Source organism: Natator depressus, chromosome 9 (assembly GCF_965152275.1).
Source record: "Natator depressus isolate rNatDep1 chromosome 9, rNatDep2.hap1, whole genome shotgun sequence".
Lineage (NCBI taxonomy): Eukaryota > Metazoa > Chordata > Testudines > Cheloniidae > Natator > Natator depressus.
Window position 1 is genome coordinate 53,381,077 of NC_134242.1, and position 22,406 is coordinate 53,403,482.

General features: G+C 47.9%; 1 protein-coding gene across 1 annotated transcript; it reads right to left on the bottom strand.

Annotated features, from left to right (window-relative positions):
* Positions 1–15,514: 15,514 nt before the first annotated feature.
* Positions 15,515–19,491, bottom strand: LOC141993492 (aquaporin-12-like). Its single transcript, XM_074963033.1, has 3 exons — positions 18,885–19,491; positions 16,546–16,662; positions 15,515–15,675 (listed from the first exon to the last, which is right to left on the bottom strand). Exons 1-3 carry the CDS (start codon positions 19,489–19,491, stop codon positions 15,515–15,517), a joined length of 885 nt encoding a protein of 294 aa, XP_074819134.1.
* Positions 19,492–22,406: the final 2,915 nt, after the last annotated feature.

The window sequence follows — 22,406 nt, forward strand, 5'->3', positions numbered from 1 at the left end:
ACATGGCAGAGGGGCATTGCTGGCACATGATGGCATATATCACATTGGTGGATGTGCAGGTGAACGAGCCTCTGATAGTGTGGCTGATGTTGTTAGGCCCTGTGATGGTGTCCCCTGAATAGATATGTGGGCACAGTTGGCAACGGGCTTTGTTGCAAGGATAGGTTCCTGGGTTAGTGGTTCTGTTGTGTGGTATGTGGTTGTTGGTGAGTATTCGCTTCAGGTTGGGGGGCTGTCTCTAGGCAAGGACTGGCCTTTCTCCCAAGATTTGTGAGAGTGTTGGGTCATCCTTCAGGATAGGTTGTAGATCCTTAATAATGCGTTGGAGGGGTTTTAGTTGGGGGCTGAAGGTGACGGCTAGTGGCGTTCTGTTATTTTCTTTGTTAGGCCTGTAGCAGCATCACTTGCCCCATAACCTCAGCCGTGCAGAACACAATGCCATCCACAGTCTCAGAAACAACTCTGACATCATAATCAAAAAGGCTGACAAAGGAGGTGCTGTCATCATCATGAATAGGTCGGAATATGAACAAGAGGCTGCTCGGCAGCTCTCCAACACCACTTTCTACAAGCCATTACCCTCTGATCCCACTGAGAGTTACCAAAAGCATCTACAGCATTTGCTCAAGAAACTTCCTGAAAAAGCACAAGATCAAATCCGCACAGACACACCCCTGGAACCCCGACCTGGGATATTCTATCTACTACCCAAGATCCATAAACCTGGAAATCCTGGGCGCCCCATCATCTCAGGCATTGGCACCCTGACAGCAGGATTGTCCGGCTATGTAGACTCACTCCTCAGGCCCTACGCTACCAGCACTCCCAGCTACCTTCGAGACACCACTGACTTCCTGAGGAAACTACAATCCATTGGTGATCTTCCTGATAACACCATCCTGGCCACTATGGATGTAGAAGCCCTCTACACCAACATTCCACACAAAGATGGACTACAAGCCATCAAGAACACTATCCCCGATAATGTCACGGCTAACCTGGTGGCTGAACTTTGTGACTTTGTCCTTACCCATAACTATTTTACATTTGGGGACAATGTATACCTTCAGATCAGCGGCACTGCTATGGGTACCCGCATGGCCCCACAGTATGCCAACATTTTTATGGCTGATTTAGAACAACGCTTCCTCAGCTCTCGTCCCCTAACGCCCCTACTTTACTTGCGCTATATTGATGACATCTTCATCATCTGGACCCATGGAAAAGAAGCCCTTGAGGAATTCCACCATGATTTCAACAATTTCCATCCCACCATCAACCTCAGCCTGGTCCAGTCCACACAAGAGATCCACTTCCTGGACACGACAGTGCTAATAAATGATGGTCACATCAACACCACCCTATACCGGAAACCTACTGACCGCTATTCCTACCTACATGCCTCCAGCTTTCACCCTGACCACACCACACGATCCATCGTCTACAGCCAAGCTCTGCGATACAACCGCATTTGCTCCAACCCCTCAGACAGAGACAAACACCTACAAGATCTCTATCAAGCATTCTTACAACTACAATACCCACCTGCGGAAGTGAAGAAACAGATTGATAGAGCCAGAAGAGTTCCCAGAAGTCACCTACTACAGGACAGGCCTAACAAAGAAAATAACAGAACGCCACTAGCCGTCACCTTCAGCCCCCAACTAAAACCCCTCCAACACATTATTAAGGATCTACAACCTATCCTGAAGGATGACCCAACACTCTCACAAATCTTGGGAGAAAGGCCAGTCCTTGCCTAGAGACAGCCCCCCAACCTGAAGCGAATACTCACCAACAACCACATACCACACAACAGAACCACTAACCCAGGAACCTATCCTTGCAACAAAGCCCGTTGCCAACTGTGCCCACATATCTATTCAGGGGACACCATCACAGGGCCTAACAACATCAGCCACACTATCAGAGGCTCGTTCACCTGCACATCCACCAATGTGATATATGCCATCATGTGCCAGCAATGCCCCTCTGCCATGTACATTGGTCAAACTGGACAGTCTCTACGTAAAAGAATAAATGGACACAAATCAGATGTTAAGAATTATAACATTCATAAACCAGTCGGAGAACACTTCAATCTCTCTGGTCATGCAATCACAGACATGAGGGTCGCTATCTTAAAGCAAAAAAACTTCAAATCCAGACTCCAGCGAGAAACTGCTGAATTGGAATTCATTTGCAAATTGGATACTATTAATTTGGGCTTGAATAGAGACTGGGAGTGGCTAAGTCATTATGCAAGGTAGCCTATCTCCCCTTGTTTTTTTCCTACAAACCCCCCCCCCCCCAAGACGTTTTGGTTAAACTTGGATTATTGCTGTGCACATTGTAAGATGAGCTATTGCCAGCAGGAGAGTGAGTTTGTGTGTGGGGTTTTTGGAGGGGGGTGTGTGTGTGGGGTGTGTGTGAGAAAACCTGGATTAGTGCTGGAAATGACCCACCTTGATTATCATGCGCATTATAAAGAGAGGTTTCAAAGAGGGATGGGCTATTACCAGCAGGAGAGTGAGTTTGTGTGTGTGTGGGGGGGGGGGAAGGGTGAGAAAACCTGGATTTGTGCTGGAAATGGCCCTACTTGATGATCACTTTAGATAAGCTGTTACCAGCAGGAGAGTGGGGTGGGAGGAAGTTTTGTTTCATGGTCTCTGTGTGTATATAATGTCTTCTGCAGTTTCCACGATATGCTATGCATCCGATGAAGTGAGCTGTAGCTCACGAAAGCTCATGCTCAAATAAACTGGTTAGTCTCTAAGGTGCCACAAGTACTCCTTTTCTTTTTTCTTTTTAAGTACAAAAGGTGAATGTTATGTAGTTAAAGGGATAGCAAACAGAACAAAGCAGATTACTTTAGTAAATAAACAAAAACTGCAGACTGAGCTTAACACACTAGATAGGTAGGATACAAATTAAATTCTCACCCTGAGTGATAAACAGGCTGGCAGATTCTTAAGGCACAAGTTGCCTTGGCTTTCCCAAGTTTTCTTACCTAAAGATCTTAGCCTGGGAACATCACTTGTCACACTTCAGTCTTTGTTCCTCAGGTGTTTTCAGGTGTGTTGTAGGGAGAGTGAGGACCACTCATGTTGTCATTGTTCTTCTTTTATATCTTCCTCCCACTTGCTGGAAAGCTTTTTTGCTATGACCTGGGTCAAACAGTTCCCATTGTGTAGAGCTATCTCTGAGGGGTTTCTGTTTCACACAGTTCTTGGGATAATCTTTATGCTTGTGTGCATTTCCTCAATAAGCCACTAACATTGTTTGGCCTCATCCACCGTAACACATTTGAAATACAGAGACATGGTCAATATTCCCAGCTTCAGATACAAAAATGATACATACATACAAATTGGATAAACACATTCATAAATCATAACCTTTCCAATGATACCATACATGAGCCATCTTGCATAAAGTATATCTTAGTTGTACCATATTCATATTATAACCATATTTCCATGAAGAATATGGGGTGTAACATCACACCTGTCCCCTTAAATTACTGCCAGAGGATTGGTCACTGACCAATGCGGAGGCAGTGTGCCCAGCTTCCTCTTTTCTAGACAGGGCATCTGCTCCCATATTCTCCTTCTCTTTAATGCGCACAATCTCCATGTCAAATTCCTGCAACACTAGGCTCCAACGTAGCAGTTTGGAGTTTTTGCCCTTGGTTCTGTTCAGCCATATTAAGGGTGAATGGTCTGTTAGAATCTTGAACCTCCTGTTAAAGAGGTAAGGCCTCATTTGTTTAATAGCCCACACTATGGCATAGCACTCCTTTTCTATAACAGAGTAATTCTGTTCATTAAGGGACAGCTTCTTGTTTCCTCCTGTTTGCAGCAGTAGAGCACCCAACCCAGTGTCGGATGCATCAGAGCACAATTCAAAAGTCTTATCAAAGTCAGGGCTGGCCAGCACAGGTTCTGCAGACAAGAGTGCCTTTGCCTTATCAAAACCCTTCTGGCATACCTCTGACCAAATTACCTTAGTAGGTTGATGCTTTTTTACACAAGTCCGTGATTGGGGATTCAGTGTTGCTGAACACTGCCCTCGCCCACCACCCACCCTCCTGTAATAGTTTGCCAAGTCTATGAAGGATTGGCCCTGTCTTTTAGTTTGGGGCACAGGCCACTTGATAATGGCTTCCACCTTGAGAGGGTTGGGGGTTCCACCCCCCCCCCCAACCCAATGTCCTAGATAAGGGATGCTGCCACCCCTATCTTGCACTACGGCCATGTCTACACTACGAAAGTACTCCAATTTTACAGAAGTCGATTTTTGGGAACAGATTGTATAAAGTCAAGTGCATGCATCCACACTAAGCACATTAATTTGGCGGTGTGCATCCACAGTACCGTGGCAAGCGTCGACATTGCAAGCGGGGCACTGTGGGTAGCTATCCCACAGTCCCCGCTGCCCATTGGAATTCGGGGCTGAGCTCCTAATGCCTGATGGGGCCAAAAATTTGTCATGGGTGGTTATGGGTAAATGTCATCAGTCAACCCTCCCTCCCTCTGTGAAAGCAACAGCAGACAATCATTTTGCACGCTTTTCCCTGGGTTGCCTGAGCAGACACCATAGCATGGCAAGCATGAAGCCCGTTCAGCTCACCACAGCAGTTATGACCATTGTAAACACCTCACGCATTATTGTGCAGTTTATGCAGAACCAGTACCTGGAAAACCCGGTTAGGAGGCAACAGCAGCGCAGTGATGAGGACATGAACACAAATTTCTCTAAAACTGCGGTCCCCAGCAATTTGGAGATCAGGGTGTTACTGGGGCACGCTCATGCCATGGAATGCCGATTCTGGGCCCCCCAAAAAAAAAAGCACAGAGTGGTGGGACCACATAGATTTACTTCCCAGACCAGAAAATAACTGTTGGGGATGTTGAAATGCCTAGAGTTATCCTTGGGGACCCAGCCTACCCCTTAATGCCATGGCTCATGAAGTCATACACAGGAACCCTGGACAGTAGTAAGGAGCTGTTCAACTATAGGCTGAGCAAGTGCAGAATGGTGGTAGAATGTGCATTTGGACATTTAAAGGGTCGCTGGTGCAGTTTACTGACTCGCTCTGACCTCAGCAAAACCAATATTCCCATTGTTATTGCTGCTTGCTGTGTGCTCCACAATCTCTGTGAGAGTAAGGGGGAGACATTTATGGCAAATCGCCTGGCCACTGAATATGCACAGCCAGACACCAGGGCGGTTAGAAGAGCACAGCGGGAAGCACTGCGCATCAGAGAAGCTTTGAAAACCAGTTTCATGACTGGCCAGGGTACCATGTGACACTTCTGTTTGTTTCTCCTTGATGAAAACCCGCCCCCTTGGTTGCCTCTAAATTCCCTGTAAGCCACCCGCCCTCCCCCCTTCGATCACAGCTTGCTTGCAAAGGAAATAAAGTTACTTAGGACGGAAGAACCCAATGCACAGCTACAGACTAGGGACCGAATGGCTAGGCAGCAGTTCTGCGGAAAAGGACTTAGGGGTTACAGTGGACGAGAAGCTGGATATGAGTCAACAGTGTGCCCTTGTTGCCAAGAAGGCCAATGGCATTTTGGGATGTATAAGTAGGGGCATAGCGAGCAGATCGAGGGACATGATCGTTCCCCTCTATTCGACATTGGTGAGGCCTCATCTGGAGTACTGTGTCCAGTTTTGGGCCCCACACTACAAGAAGGATGTGGATAAATTGGAGAAGAGTCCAGCGAAGGGCAACAAAAATGATTAGGGGTCTGGAACACATGACTTATGAGGAGAGGCTGAGGGAACTGGGATTGTTTAGTCTGCAGAAGAGAAGAATGAGGGGGGATTTGATAGCTGCTTTCAACTACTTGAGAGGTGGTTCCAGGAGGATGGTTCTAGACTATTCTCAGTGGTAGAAGAGGACAGGACAAGGAGTAATGGTCTCAAGTTGCAGTGGGGGAGGTTTAGGTTGGATATTAGGAAAAACTTTTTCACTAGGAGGGTGATGAAACACTGGAATGCGTTACCTATGGAGGTGGTAGAATCTCCTTCCTTAGAAGTTTTTAAGGTCAGGCTTGACAAAGCCCTGGCTGGGATGATTTAATTGGGGATTGGTCCTGCTTTGAGCAGGGGGTTGGACTAGATGACCTCCTGAGGTCCCTTCCAACCCTGATATTCTATGATACTATCATTTAAAAACCATGTATTCTTTATTAGTTGATTATAAAAATAGGGAGATAACTCACAAGGTAGCCTGGGTGGGGTGTGGAAGGAGGGTAGGAGGGAAGGAAAAGGCCACTTCAAAACTTGTTAAATGACAGCCTTCTGTTGCTTGGGCTGTCCACTGGGGTGGAGTGGTTAGGAGTCTGGATCCTCCCCACCTGCCTCATTCTTGGGCATCTGGGTGAGAAGGCTATGGAACTTGGGGAGGAGGGAGGGCGGTTAAACAGGGGCTGCAGCAGCAGTCTGTGATCCTGCTACCGTTCATGAACCTCCACCAGACGCCGGAGCATGTCCGTTTGATCCCGCAGTAGCCCCAGCGTTGCCCCATGCCTCCTCTGATCTTTCTGCCGCCACCTCTCCTCAGGTTCATTGGCCGCTTTCCTGCACTGTGCCCCTCCACACATTCAGCTGAGCTCTGTCAGTGTCGGACGACTGCATTAGCTCAGAGAACATTTCATTGCGCTTGCGTTTTTTTTGCTGCCTTATCTGAGATAGCCTTTAGGACGGAGGAGGAAGGCTTGAAACATCTGCAGCTGCAGGAGGAAAAAAGGGAGTGAAGTATTTAAAAAGATACATTTTACAGAAAAATGGCTATGCTCTTTCACGGTGAACAACACTATTCACATTACATAGCACATGTGATTTTAGTACAAGGTCGCATTTTGCATCTTATATTGAGTGCTTGCAGCTTTGGTGTTAGAGATCATACACGCAGTGCCGGGCAACAGAATTCAGCTTGCAGGTGGCCATGGTAAGCCATAGTCTTTCGGCTTCTGCAACTTTCACAACAGCAGCGCCCTCCTCTCTCATACCAAACAAAGCACGTTGAGTTGGCCATTTAGTGCTGTGATTTTCCTGTTAACATGCAGGGGCAGAAACCAAACTAACTCCCCCCCCCACCCACAACCAATTCTCTGGGATGATTGCTTTACCCCTCACCCCACTGCGTGGCTGGTATCAGGGAAGATCACTGATAGCCAAACGTGAACAGCTCAGCGCCAATGCCCTCCCCCACCTCACCCCACCCTGCCGCTTGGCTAACTGCAGGGAGGATTTCTTTTCAGCCACAGGCAAACAGCCCAGTAGGAACGGCCACCTCTGAATGTCCCCTTAATTAAATTCTCCTATTTCAACCAGGTTACCATGAACGATATCACTCTCCTGAGGATAACGCAGAGAGATAAAGAATGGATGTTGCTTGAATGCCAGCAAACACCGGGACCATACGCTGCCAGGCTTTGTCATGCAATGATACCAGATTACTTGCTACTAGCATGGCGTGGTAAAGTGTCCCACCATGGAGGACGGAATAAGGCTGCTCTCCCCAGAAACCTTCTGCAAAGGCTTTTAGAGTACCTCCAGGACAGCTTCATGGAGATGTCCCTGGAGGATTTCCGCTCCATCCCCAGACATGTTAACAGACTTTTCCAGTAGCTGTACTGGCCACGAATGCATCCCAAGTCCGCAGGGCTACTTAATCATTAAAAAACACTTGCTTTTATAACATGGATTATATTTAAAAAGGTACACTCACCAGAGGTCCCTTCTCCGGCTTGGTTGGGTTGGGAGGGTATCTCAGTCAGGGTGATAAAAAGATCCTGGCAGTCAGGGAGAACAGTGTGCTGTGTGCTCTCCTCAAGCTCATCGTTGTCCTCCTCATCCGCAAAATCCTCAGGCATGGTGGAGAGTACCCCATCATCGGAGTCCACGGAGAGGGGTGGGGTAGTGGTGGCGGCCCCCCCTAGAATTGCACGCAGCTTTGCGTAGAAGCGGCGTGTCTGGCGCTCTGTCCTGGAGCATCCGTCTGATTCTTCGGTTTTCTGGTTCGCTTGTCTGAGAGCTCCTTAAGTTTCACACGGCACTGTGTTGCGTCCCTGCTGTAGCCTCTGTCCCTGATGGCCTTGGAGATTATTTGAAATGTTTTGGCATTTTGTCTTTTGGAACGTAGTTCTGATAGCACGGATTCCTCTCCCCATACAGCGATCAGATCCAGTACCTCCCGTTCGGTCCATGCTGGAGCTCTTTTTCGATTCTGGGACTGCATGGTCACCTGTGCTGATGAGCTCTCCTGACCAAACAGGAAATGAGATTCAAAAGTTCCCAGGGCTTTTCCTGTACACCTGGCCAGTGCATCCGAGTTCAGAGTGCTGTCCAGAGCAGTCACAATGGTGCACTGTGGGATAGCTCCCAGAGGCCAATACCGTCGAATTGCCCTAATTCAAAATGGTGATGTTGATTTCAGCACTAATCCCCTCGTCAGGGAGGAATACATAAATCCATTTTAAGAGCCCTTTATGTCAACAAAAATGGCTTCGTTGTGTGGACAGGTGCAGGGTTCATTCAATTTAATGCTGCTAAATTCGACATAAATCTGTAATGTAGACCGGGCCTAAGCGTGGTTTTTGTCTGTCTTTACAACTTCACATTTTGCCCTACAGATTTCTGAGAGCAGTAGAATTCCAGTAAAGATATAGCATAACTTGTAAATCCAGTTTTCCTTTCCCCTAGAGTTTCTGGAGCAAAATATCTTGTTCGCAGTCCAGGCAAGAAGCTGCACTGAGCTTTGTGGAAGTTCAAAGGGTGAAAATTAGTGTCAATCTACCACCTGTATTTGACATTGAAAGGTTTTGCTTTTACTTACAACTGAATGTTTGAGCCTTCTGCCGATAGCCCCCACTTGCCAATAAGTGATGTCATTTGTAACCCAAGCAGCATCAGGGTTGCACAATGGCAGACTAAGTTTCACCAATACATGTTTAGGACTCGCTTCCTACTAATCCACAATGTTCAATGTTTAAAGAGTTTTTTTCCAGCATCACAAGAGACTTACTCAGATCAATTAATAAGTGGAACTACCTGCAATACGCTGGAAGCTGCACATCAACCATCTTTAATGGGTTTGCATTACCCTTAAAACTCCAAATAAATAGGGTTGGAGTATTTCGGCAAATGAGCAGTTGAGATTTATTTTGGGGAGAAACATTTAACTTGATAAAAGAAAAGGAGTACTTGTGGCACTTTAGAGACTAACCAATTTATTTGAGCATGAGCTTTCGTGAGCTACAGCTCACATTGTTACTCTGAAACCTGTCATTTAACTTGATGTACTCTATTACCCTTCACACTGCTATTTGGGGCATTCAATGCCTACTACAGGGCTAACACTATCCAATGGCTGGAAGTTGAAGCAAGACAAATTCAGACTGGAAATAAGGCGAACATTTTTAACAGGGACAGTAATTAACCACTGGAACAATCTACCAAGGGTCAGTGTGAGCTCTCCATTACTGACAATTTTTACATCAATACTGGATGTTTCTCTAAAAGCTCTGCTCTAGGAATTATTGGAGGGCTGTTCTGCGGCCTGTGCTATACAGGAGATCAGACCAGATGATCACCACGGTCCCATCTGGCCTTGGAATCTATTAATTTACTTGTTAAAAAGGGCTGAGATTTTTCAAAGCAGTCTGTGGGATTTAGACACATCTTTCATTGATTTTAATGGAATATGAATCTAAATCTCAGACCGTTTTGAAAATCTCAATCTGGGGTTTAAAATACCTTGCAGGTCCCCTTTTGCCCTCCCTGGAGCCAACAGGACAGGATGCAATGAAACAGACAGAATCAAGTCCTGGCAGTTCTGTGCAACTCACATTATTCACCAGTTTTTATCTCCAGCGCAAACACTCTTGGTACCCGAGTTTTCAGTGCTCGGTTAAACAAGAAGCAGCAGCTATTCGCTGGGAGAGCTTGAAGGATCCTTTGAACCTCGCAGGGTCTCATTCAATCCTGCTGCTAGATCCCCTCCCTGGCACATTTCTGGCTATGTTTGAACATGCAATTGTTTTATTCAGAGATTCATAGATACTAAGGTCAGAAGGAACCATTATGCTCATCTAGTCCGACCTCCTGCACAACGCAGGCCACAGAATCTCACCCACCCACTCCTGTGAAAAACCTCTCACCTATGTCTGAGCTACTGAAGTTCTCAAATCGTGGTTTAAAGACTTCAAGGAGCAGAGAATCCTCCAGCAAGTGACCCGTGCCCCATGCTACAGAGGAAGGCGAAAAACCTCCAGGGCCTCTTCCAATCTGCCCTGGAGGAAAATTCCTTCCCGACCCCAAATATGGCGATCAGCTAAACCCTGAGTCTATGGGCAAGATTCACCAGCCAGGAACGAATTCTCTGTAGTAACTCAGATCCCACCCCATCTAACATCCCATCACAGGCCATTGCGCCTATTTACCATGAATAGTTAAAGATCAATTAATTACCAAAATCATGTTATCCCATCATATCATCTCCTCCATAAACTTATCGAGTTTAATCTTAAAGCCAGATAGGTCTTTTGCCCCCACTGCTTCCCTTGGAAGGCTATTCCAAAACTTCACTCCTCTGATGGTTAGAAACCTTTGTCTAATTTCAAGTCTAAACTTCCCAATGACCAGTTTATATCCATTTGTTCTTGTGTCCACATTGGTACTGATCTTAAATAATTCCTCTCCCTCTCTGGTATTTATCCCTCTGATATTTATAGAGAGCAATCATATCTCCCCTCAACCTTCTTTTGGTTAGGCTAAACAAGCCAAGCTCCTTGAGTCTCCTTTCATAAGACAGGTTTTCCATTCCTCAGATCATTCTAGTAGCCCTTCTCTGTACCTGTTCCAGTTTGAATTCATCCTTCTTAAACATGGAAGACCAGAACTGCACACAGTATTTCAGATGAGGTCTCACCAGTGCCTTGTATAACGGTACTAAAACCTCCTTATCTCTACTGGAAATACCTCGCCTGATGTATCCCAAGACCGCATTAGCTTTTTTCACAGCCATACCACATTGGCGGCTCAGTCATCCTATGATCAACCAATACTCTGAGGTCCTTCTACTCCTCCGTTACTTCTAATTGATGCGTCCCCAGCTTATAAATAAAATTTTTTGTTATTAATCCCTAAATGCATAACCTTACACTTCTCACTATTAAATTTCATCCTATTACTATTACTCCAGTTTACAAAGTCATCCAAATCTTCCTGTATGATTTCCCGGTCCTTCTCTAAATTGGCGATACCTCCCAGCTTTGTATCATCCGCAGACTTTATTAGCACACTCCCACTTTTTGTGTGGAGGTCAGTAATAAAAAGATTAAATAAGATTGGTCCCAAAACCGATCCCTGAGGAACTCCACTGGTAACCTCCCTCCAGTCTGACAGTTCACCTTTCAGTAGGACCCGCTGTAGTCTCCCTGTTAACCAATTCCTTATCCACCTTTCAATTTTCATATTGATCCCCATCTTTTCCAATTTAACTAAAAATTCCCTATGTGGCATGGTATCAAACGCCTTACTGAAATCTAGGTAAATTAGATCCACTGCATTTCCTTTGGCTAAAAAATCTTACCTTCTCAAAGAAGGAGATCAGGTTGGTTTGGCACAATCTACCTTTTGTAAAACCATGTTGTATTTTGTCCCATTTACCATTGACCTCAATGTCCTTAACTACTTTCTCCTTCAAAATTTTTTCCAAGACCTTGCACACTACAGATGTCAAACTAACAGGCCTAACTAACCCAGATCATGTTTTTTTCCTTTCTTAAAAATAGGAACTATGTTAGCAATTCTCCAATCATACAGTACAACCCCTGAGTTTACAGATTCGTTAAAAATTCTTTCTAATGGGCTTGCAATTTCGGGTGCCAATTCCTTTAATATTCTTGGATGAAGATTATCTGGGCCCCCTGATTTAGTCCCATTAAGCTGTTCGAGTTTTGCTTCTACCTCAGATATGGTAATATCTACCTCCATATCCTCATTCCCATTTGTCATGCTACCATTATCCCTAAGATCCTCATTAGCCTCATTAAAGACTGAGGCAAAGTATTTGTTTAGATATTTAGATCACATAGACCTGCCTTTTCCTGGTGACGGTGCTATTCTCCAGTCTATCCCCTGTTCCCTCTGGCTGCAAGTTCTTTCCATTCCTATTCTCCCTTGTAATCCTCTTCAACCCATCCTGTATCCTCCTGGAGCTCATATTTGGTGTAGTCTCCATTGACTCTCCCCCTTTTCCTATAGGACTAGCCGCTCTTCTCTTCTTCCTTGCCCTTCCACCTTCAGTGACTACCTGCTGAGCCCCTTCTTCATTTTCCAACTCTGCAAACCTGTTCTTAAGCTCTATTTCTCCTTCACTAGCCCGTCTTTTCCTCTACCTGGTTCTTTTAGTCACATGCTTCCACTGACCACTTTCCTCACGCAGTCTCCCCTCAGAATTCCTCAGTCCTGCTTCCATCTGCAAGTCTGAGCTTTTCCCTTCAGATACCTCATGTCTTTGCTCCATAATCTGCTCGAACCCCTTTCTAAACTCAACCAGACTTTCCACCTGCATCTCCAAACCTCGGATCTTTTCCTCCATCAGCTCTATCAGACGGCATTTCATGCAGACAAAACTCTTACCAGGTGCCCCCTCCAGGATCATGTACATACCGCAGCTTCCACATTCAGTCATCTTCATTGTGTCTTCCGCTACATGGGTCACTCCCACTGCTGCCTCTGTCATAGCCTTCCCACCTAAATCCTGTTAATCTTCTCCTCCAACAGAGCTCCCACTGAAACTCCCCTGTTTACAGCTCTCTTTGCTAGCTCCTGTGCCGCTGCAGCTGTCTGTTATTATTTGTGATCCAGGAGCACATAGGAGTCCAGCCAGGGACCAGTCCCCTCACTGCGATTTTACCAAACCAGCTCTTAGTACCAGGTAGGAAAAGGGGCTGATGGTAAACCACGGTTTTGCCCTACAAAGTCTCCTGAGCCCTTAAAATGCCCAGTTAATTCTTAACTCTGCACCCTTGAAGGACTCACCCCAGTATCTGCACTTCTAGCAGAGAACTGGCCAAGCCACACTCTTGTAGCTCAGTGCAATGCTCAAATTGGGCCCAGGGAGCACTGTTGAGCAGCACGTGATGTTCCTTCTACAGCCCTTCCAAGCCCTGCTGCCCAGCTGGGTCTTGGGTCTGGATTGGTCACATGAGGTGGCCCTGTTTACAGCTTGGAAGCTCGTCTTGACCATTTATCACAGAACAATCACACATGCTGGAGGGATGCTGCCAGGGGTGAAAGTAACTTAAAGGACTTACCGGTACGCCAGAGTCCTGAGTGGGGGCATGGTCTCAACTGGAAGAGGTGATTTAAAGGCCCCGGGGCTCTGCCTGGGAGCCCTGGGGCCTTTAAATTACCCCGGAGCTACCAGCTGCAGAGGCGGCTAGGAGCCCCGGGGCTCAGCAGTGAATTAAAGGGCCCGGGGCTCCAGCCGCTGCAGAGCTCCAGGCATTTTAAATCCCTGCTGAAGCCCCGCTGCCAGAGCTCTGGTGGCGCTTTAAAGAGTCCGGGGCTCCCCGCAGTGGCAGGAGCACAGGGCCCTTTAAATCATCACCAGGGAAGCCGGTCTTGTCCGGCATGGCGTACCGGCTTTTGCCGGTAAGCTTTACCAGACCAAACCTGCTTACTTTCACCTCTGGATGCTGCACGTGTAAACCCAGCCCATGCTACAGAATCACTGTCTCATGACCCCCAGAGAAGAGAATCACCTTGCACACTGCAGGAGTTGATAAAACCGGTTGGAATTCACAAGTGAGACAACAGTTTTGTCCTCAGTTTGTGCATTTGAGAGTTCTTGGCTCTGCACAATATTAGGGACTCTCCCATGAAGGGGCAGGTATTGCATAACAATTGGGGCGCTTGATCACAGGGCCCTCAGATCATAGAACCTCATCGTTTCCCTTGTCCCCTTCTGGGTTCTGCATGCAGCTGGCAAGGCTGGGCACAAGAGCTCAAAGTCAGCGTGCTGAATGAACCGGAGTGGGGGCCTCATTTGGGAACAAGACCTAGTGGGGCCTCAGATTAGTTTGTATAACTTCCCTGGCACACAGCACAGCAATAGAGGAGCATGACTGGCTCACATGTATTGCAAACCCACTCTGTTCCCTAGCACAGCACAGCTGCAGGGCCATCCCGGGGCCCTTGAGCAGGACCCAGCACTCACTTTGCCAGCCAGCCAGTGCAGTCAGCAGATGGGCTGGATTTACAGATAGGCTCTTAAGGCACATGAAAATAATGGTTTCATTAACAAGGCCCCTCCCCTCTCCTGCTGGGTAACAATCTGGCCACTGATTAGCACCCCAGAGACTTTGCCAGCTTTGTGGAGCTGAGAAACAATCAGGAGAAACCATAACTGAGAAAAACAGCAAGTTCAGTCATCTCCCGCGCACACCGAGCTGTTCTCCAGGGCTGGGGTTGCTCATGGTCCACCTGATCCTGTAACTCAGGGTGTGGGAGTGGGTGTCTCCTCTGGGGTGAATTTCCCCCTTAGAGTACAACCCATTATCTAGGGGCAGCAATTACACCCGGCTTTCCCGCTCAGCTTGTATCGCTGTTGGCAAAGGAGAAACAGACAGCCCCTGTGGGGCTGGGCTAAGCCTGGGGACTGGATTCACCATCGAGGCTGGAGTGAAGCAGGAAAAACTTTCTGACACCCGAGCCCCTCTAGGACAGAGGGGCCAGTTGTGAAACGGTGCAGGACACTTTGGAATGGGCTGTTTCACTGAGCAGTCACTGCTTTGCCTTTCTATTTTTAAAAGGACAGTGCATGGATGTTCCAGGGGAAGAAATTAATGTGCCACTAGAGACAGATGCCTAGTGGGGACTTGTTCCACTATCTGGAGGTAACATTTGTATTCAATGGCAGTGACATGACAGGGTTTGAGCCAGAGAGTGGACAGACACGTGTGGGTGCAGCCCTGAGACCCTGCAACAGCAACAGCCCTTCTGGTGGGGAGCGAGATGGGTGGATGCCTGGCTGCACTGAGGGAGCAGAACGGTGGTGGTGATTTCCTTCCCCCTGGGGAGACGGGCTGGGGAAGGTCAGGAAGGAGGTGTGTGCACTGGGTGGAAGGCACGTGCCCTTTAGGTCGTGCTTATGGCACAGTATTGGAGCCTGTGATCTGACCAGCAGCAGAGTGGTGTGGTGTGCACGGTAGCTGGCGACGTTCTCTGGGGGCTTTCAGAGCCAGATCTCCATGGGCCAGCACTGAGGGATTGCTCTCATGTGGCCAAAACAGCTGGTACACTTACACAGTGGCATGAAAAGCCAGTGGTGCCCCCAGCGAGCGCTTGCTCACACATCACAGAGCTGGCCAGGTGTCTTCAGTCCCAGCTTCTGTCACTCTGGCCATGGGAGGGGTCCGATGGAAGGGAGAGATGGGCAGCAGCTAGGGGACCCTCTCACACCCTTCACTCAGCTCTGGGGCTTGGTTCACAGCTGCGGCTGCCCTTCCCCATTGTCTTCTGTCTGTTTGAGCCCAGGCACAGCCTTCCCCTTGGGGGTCCGGTATTTGCTCTTCGGGCTGTAAAGAAGGTTCTTCTGGAAGAGCCTTGGGATCGTCCCCTGGTACAAGAGAAGGGATGTGAGCATCCCTGAAAGCAGAAACAGGGGGATTAGGCCATGTCATTTACCATCTCCCTGCCCCATCCTTTGACACACACCACCCAACCTCTCCTTGGGCCAGATGGCACCTGCCCCAACTGGACCAAAAGCCGCTGGAGTCCCTGCTACTAGCACATGGTACTGTCAAACGCCAGAACAGCAAGAGGATTTAACAGAGAAGTGTTCCACCCGCAAAAGCGGGGCTGGGATTGGTCCAGGTCACAAAAGAATGGCCAAAGTGAATCCGTTTTCTTTGGAAGCAGCCGTCTGGTGCTGCAGAATATAAGTTTCATTTCACAAATTACAAATCTGGGGCTTATGGCTGTGAGGATAACCTTCAAATTACAGACCAAGTAAAATTGCCACAGCATGGTCTTCCTGAGTCTGCAGACAGCCTGCAACAATATAGCTCCACGAGATGTGATCATCACCATGTCTTTAACCCTGTCATCTCTCCCACCCCTCTCAGTCCCATCTGCCTCATGCTTTGCAAAGTGCCCCCCCCACCCCGGCCAGCGTTTGGCAAATGGCATTTAATGCGGCTCAGTTTTGGTGTGGCAGAGTTCCAGCCTGGCTGATGGGGAAGAGGGGTGCTGGGAAGGGCAAGGAGCATCTGGCTCCAATGGCAAGACTAGCCTCCCCCCATAATAAATAAGAACACAAGGAGTTGCCACATACCAGCCGGAGTTCCCAATTTCTATGCTCAGTACTTGTCCCTTTCATGCAGGTTCACTAACATGGCAGACATGCTAGGGAGGCTCCACCCCAGCCACATCCTCTGCCCCACTCTCTAGGTTGTGGTCCAGCATGGCCAGTCAGCAATACCTCCTGCACCTACTCGTACCCTGAACACAGCTCACCTGTGAGGGGTCCCAGCCAGTAAACCTGGATGTATTCTTGCAGGATGTTCCCAGAGCAGTGAAAAGTAACCATGGAGGCCAGGGTGGGGTTGAAAAAGGCCCCTGTGAAAGGCCCAGCTGTGAATGAAGAAAACAAATAGCGCAATGGGTCTCACTTGTTTGACATGGATTTGAACAAATGGGTAGGATTTGAGAAGTTCTACTGCCAGAACTTTGTGTTTGAACTTTCTGAAAAAGCAGAGTCAAGTCACCTTGAACAACCTTAACTCAGCCCAATGCGCCTGCCTCCATGTCAAATAGATACACACCCCGCCTCCTAGCTGCACAATGTCCAACCTCTGAAACCGACACAGTTCAAACCACAAACCCTACTAGCACCGGACAGCCTGACCCTCATGTCCACTGTGGCTAATGCTGCAGAGTATACATTACCTAACTGCAAGGGTAAACAGCATATAAGATATCTGCAAGGAAAGGTGATGAGTGAGAAGTAAAGGGTTAAACTGGCTGTAACACATCACCACCTAGCAGTGGAAGGTGAAATGACTGCTGAATGGTGTTCCTGGTGTGCTAGTGCTACTCTCTTGTCAAGGAGCTAGAACTAAAGATGATCTCTGGAGGAGACCCCACTGCTATAGGTGAGCGGGTGGGTAACGTGCAGGTTCACATGTTGAGTACATGCAGCATAGCAGGGCTGAGTGAGCGAAATTGTTAAGAGGTGACTTGGTCACAGCCTACAAGAACCTATGTGGGGAAGAGATTTCTGACAGGAGACAGACAGCTTTTCAGTCAATAAGAAAAAGGCAAAACAAGGGCCAGTGCTGGGAAGCTGAAACTAGACAAATTCAGAATAGAAATACAGGGTTTAAAAAAAAAATCTACTGAAGGTAAATAACGACTGGAACCGACTTGCCTAGAGGCACGGTGGATTCTCCATGACTTGAAATGTTTAAAATCAAGACCCGGATATTTTTCTACATTGGTTAAGCACAGAAATCCCTGAGTGAAATCCTTTGGCTTGTATTACACAGGGGGTCTGGCTAGATGGTCATAATGGGCCCTTCTACCAATGAACTACCAATCCTGGAGATGTATGGTGTATAAGCAGTACTTAATTTGTGCTGGGACTTGCCAGGGCTGAGCCCTGGCACCTCTGGGCCTGGCAGTTCAAAGCCCCAGCAGCACCACTGGGCTTGGCCCATCTGTTATGAAAGTAAAAAGAATTGCTTGAGCCCCACCCCCTCTTTCATTACACATTAAACGTTGTGTCTAGGTGTCTAACTACCAAGACCTTGGGAGGAGAGTGGGTGGTCACACAAAGGTGGGGTTAAGATTGTTTTGTGGGGGGAGGTGAGGAGTGGAGAAGAGAGGTGACCTTAACTGTGCATTGCTGTGCTTCCTGATGTTTATTTTTGGAGTGTAAGCTTCCCTTTGAATTTTCCTGGCTTCGAGGCACGTGTGTTGGTAACTCTTCCCCTTTGGTTTATGGATCTAGAATTACAACCTTATCTCCATATTAGCAGCTGGGTCTGGGAACTGCCTTTGGTTCTGAGCTATTCTCCCATCCCCTGAGCAGGTCAGCAACCCCCTGATGTACTGCACTGATTTGAAAGCTCAGTGCTGGTCGGGGGCTTGACAGTCCCATGTGGGCCAGTCCTCCAGCTGTCTCCTTTTGACCAGCCAGAAACTCCACCGAAATGCACCCTAACTTGGCTCCCTCCCACTAAGCCCCTCTCCCCCGTGACAAACACATCCTTCTGTCTCCTGGGCTGGGGGTCTCCGGGCTCCACAGAAGACAGCAAAGCTCAGTGTGCAAAATGGTATTGTGCTTTGGGTCCTAGCTTGGGATGTAGGTTCAAGTCCCTGCTTCATCACAGACTCCGTTTGACTCAGGCAAGTCACTCAGTCTCTCCGCTCCCATCTGTACAATGGGGATAACAGCACTCACACGCCATGCGGGGGGCTGGCTGATGCGCTCGGATATTACTGTAAGGGGGGGCCATACAAGAGCCACAGGTAGGAACATTTGTCCTCTATTCAGTGCTGCACTCTGTTCCCCTAGCATGCAGGGGGCTCCTAATATGTAGTGGATGTACCAAGTTCATGGGAAGCCCCATCTTGAGTAAAGACTGCCAGCTGTACCTGCTCAGATGCTGATTTTAGCAACATGAGTAGAGTTGAATCCAAACTAGCACTGGCTGTGAGCTAACCACTACGTAGCTGTAGGTCCCTGGAGCTGAAAAGCCAATGCATTAGCTCCCCGAGTTTCATCCATGTTCCTTTCTTGTATTTATACCAAGATGTTACAGGGGGGGAAAGAAATGTAGAAAGCTCCTCACCTGTGTAAGCCAGGGTGGTCACAGTCACTGCCAGGATGGGCGCTCTGTACCGAGGGTCATTGTGCTGGAACTTGAGAGCCACCAAATGGAAAAAGAAAGAGCAGACGCCTTCCACAAAGATGCCATGGTACAAAGAGGTATGGATAGAGGAATTGCAATCCAGGGCCATTAGATTCTGGATGAGGTGGAAGTCAGTCAGCTCCCAGGACCAGTAGTGTGTGGTGAGAATCCCAGCTGCCTCCATTCCCACAAACTGGACCAGAAGTTTGACAGCAGTAACCACAAAGGAGGAATCCATGACCAGGAATTCTTGGAGAGACACAGTGGGGTTAGCAGAAGCTCCATCAAAAGACACACCATGAATCAAGTAGAGAATGAAGCGGAGGGTCAGAATTACATCTGGGCCAAAGCCACCACCCCAGGGACCAATATCCATCAGCATCCTCAACTCAAGGCAGCAAGCACACAACTGTAATGAGCTGACCAGTTCTCTGACAAGATCATGGTACACTCCAAGAGGCAGAAGTCTCTTGGAAACCTGCCTGACCACCTCACAAATAGCCACAACTGAGAGAAAGAAGGCAATGGAAACATTCAACCCCGCCATAACAAGCCCAACAGAGATGGCAAAGCATGAGTGTCACCGTCCAAAGAACAGATCAACCTTTTCTTCCTCTTCTTTATAAAGGCACTTTTAAGCCAACGTGGCACAGCCTGACAGGCCCCCAGTCAGCAGGGTCAAGGGAGTCTTTGGGAAAATCCACACGTGTGGCTATGCAAAGCTTTTAAGGAGCAGACAGTGAGATTCTCCTACCTACAGTATCAGCTGCAGCCAGTGTTGTTGATGCTTGCTGCTCTCTGCTACCCCCACCAGCCTGCCTGTCCCTGTGCCTTCACCCCTAATCAGAAGGGAGACAACCACAGACCCCATGTGACTCACATATCCTCTCCCCTCCTTCTGCTTTAACATCAGCACTTGCTGCAATTAGAGAACCAACAACCTGCAGCCTGGGGTTTGTTCAGAACTTGTCTTCAAAGTTACACTGCTGGTTTGTTTTACAACTGGATCTAGCAAGTGGGTCCAGCAGCTCGCACCCCATGGCAGTAAATCTGGGAAAGCCCAGCTCCTGCCCCAGGGTTATTATTTGCAAGGCTTTATTATGAGCCTTTGGCTGCTTTGTTCTGGCCCAGCGGGTCATTCACTGCATAGATTTGCTAACTGGAGCAGAAAGCAGCACTTATGTCACCTTTGCTTCGGGTGGGCAGAATATTTGGGCAGCTTCTCTCTTTGTTTCAGTGTTTGGGATTGGTTATTGTACAGCACCTTAATGGTTTTTAGATAGATAGGAGCAGGGAGCTCACAGTGAAAGCCCTGCGCAGTTAACGAGGTGGTGATGAAATGCAAAGGCAGCACAGAGCTTGGGTATGTGTAGGGAAGGACAACAAATGGAAATCTCTTTGCATACCCAGGCCAGGGAAGGCTAACTACATGGAATCCTGAAGAGTCTCATCACTGCATTCCTTTTAGGTCTCCTCCCTCCTCAGCTTCTAAAATACAACTGTATCCTCCAGGCTTGAGAAGTGAAAGGCTCTCCTCTGAGAACCAATGTTCCATCTTGATCAGGTGGCAGGACACACTAAAGTTCAGGTTTGTCTTTCATTGCCCTCTTGCCCCAGGAAGACAAAGCATACCCTAGGAAGCAGCATAGAGTCCTTATTGCATGCTGGATACAACAGAAAGAGGATGGAGGGAACTGAGACACCAACAAGGAAAAGGAAAACCAGAGCAAAGATGATTTAGGCCTGGTCTACAGTAGGCTTTTATATTGGTATAAAATAAGGTGTGAAAAATCCACATCTGAGAGATGTAACTACATTGATCTAACCCCGATGCAGACAGCACTTGGTTGATGGAAGAATTCTTCTGTCGAATCCACCTTGGGAAGGTGAATTACCTACACTGACAGCATAGGTAGCATCTACACTGAAGCGCTACAGCGGCTGTGCATTTTCCCCCCAGTGATCCATGGGTAGGAGACAAGCTCAAAGACAAGTTCCCAGCTCACTCTCCCAAATGTGATAGATTTATTTGATCCCTGTCTCTAGAGGAGCAGTGGAATGGATATTCTTAGCTATGCACTCCACCACCATGTCCTGAACCCCCTGAAACCAAACTCCACGTAAACTGGTCTTTAATCCAGAACTGTTTTAAATCCTGGAATACCTGAGGAAAGCAATAGCAACTAGCGGTGATGCGATGCACCTTGCTTGTTGCATATACAATTCCAGAGGCCTATAGCAGTGGGTCGTCTCTTTAAGTAGGGTTGTTCCTAGTGGGCCACAGAAAGACATATTAAGAACTAAACTGTGGCAGGGTTGAATGAAGGAGATGTGTGATTTGAACTCTTATGATGTAGACAATCAAATGAACAAACTGAAGCACAGACCTATGAAAAAGACATTTACCTTTTCCATAACTGGTGTTCTTTGAGATGTGTTGCTCATGTCTATTCCACAATAGGTGTGTGTGCTCGCCACATGCACCGGTGCTGGAAGTTTTTCCCCTAGCAGTACCCGTAGGGGGAGTGCCCTAGCGACCCCTGGAGTGGTGCCTCCATGGCACAGCATAAGGGGCGCTGCACTCTCCCCCCACCCTCAGTTCCTTCTTGCCAGACAACTCCGACAGAGGGGAAGGAGGGCGGGATGTGGAATGGACATGAGCAACACATCTCAAAGAATACCAATTACAGAAAAGGTAACTGTCTTTTCTTCTTTGAGTGATTCGGGGGGAGGGATAGCTCAGTGGTTTGAGCATTGGCCTGCTAAACCCAGGGTTGTGAGTTCAATTCTTGAGGGGGCCATTTAGGGATCTGGGGAAAAATTGGGGATTGCTCCTGCTTTGAGCAGGGGTTTGGACTAGATGACCTCCTGAAGTCCCTTCCAACCCTGATATTCTATGATTGCTCATGTGTATTCCACAATAGGTTATTCCAAGCTATATCTGTTGGAGGTGGGAAGGAGTTCACAAAGTCTCAGGACAGAGAACAGCCCTACTGAACCCGGCATCCTCCCTGGTCTGAGAGAGAACTGCAAAATGCGAGGTGAACATGTTAACTGAAGACCACGTGGCAGCCCTACAAATATCCTGAATGTGGACATGGACCAAATAGGCAGCCGACGAGGCCTCTGCCCTAGTCGAGTGCGCCTTCACAATTGGTGGCGGAGGGATTCCCGCCAGGTCATCATAGGTACGGATGCACAAGATGATCCAGTTGGAAAGCCGCTGAGTGGAGATCAGCCAACCTTTCATGCACTCAGCCAAGGTGATGAACAGTTGTGAGAACTTTCTGAACGGCTTAGTCCGCTCCAGGTAAAAAGCCAGAGCCTGTCTCACATCCAGCATGTAGAGGCGGTGCTCCTCACTGAACGCATGGGACTTGGGGCAGAGGATCAATAGAAAAATGTCCTGACCCATGTGATAGACGGAGACCACCTTCGGGAGGAATGAAGGATGTGGGCGAA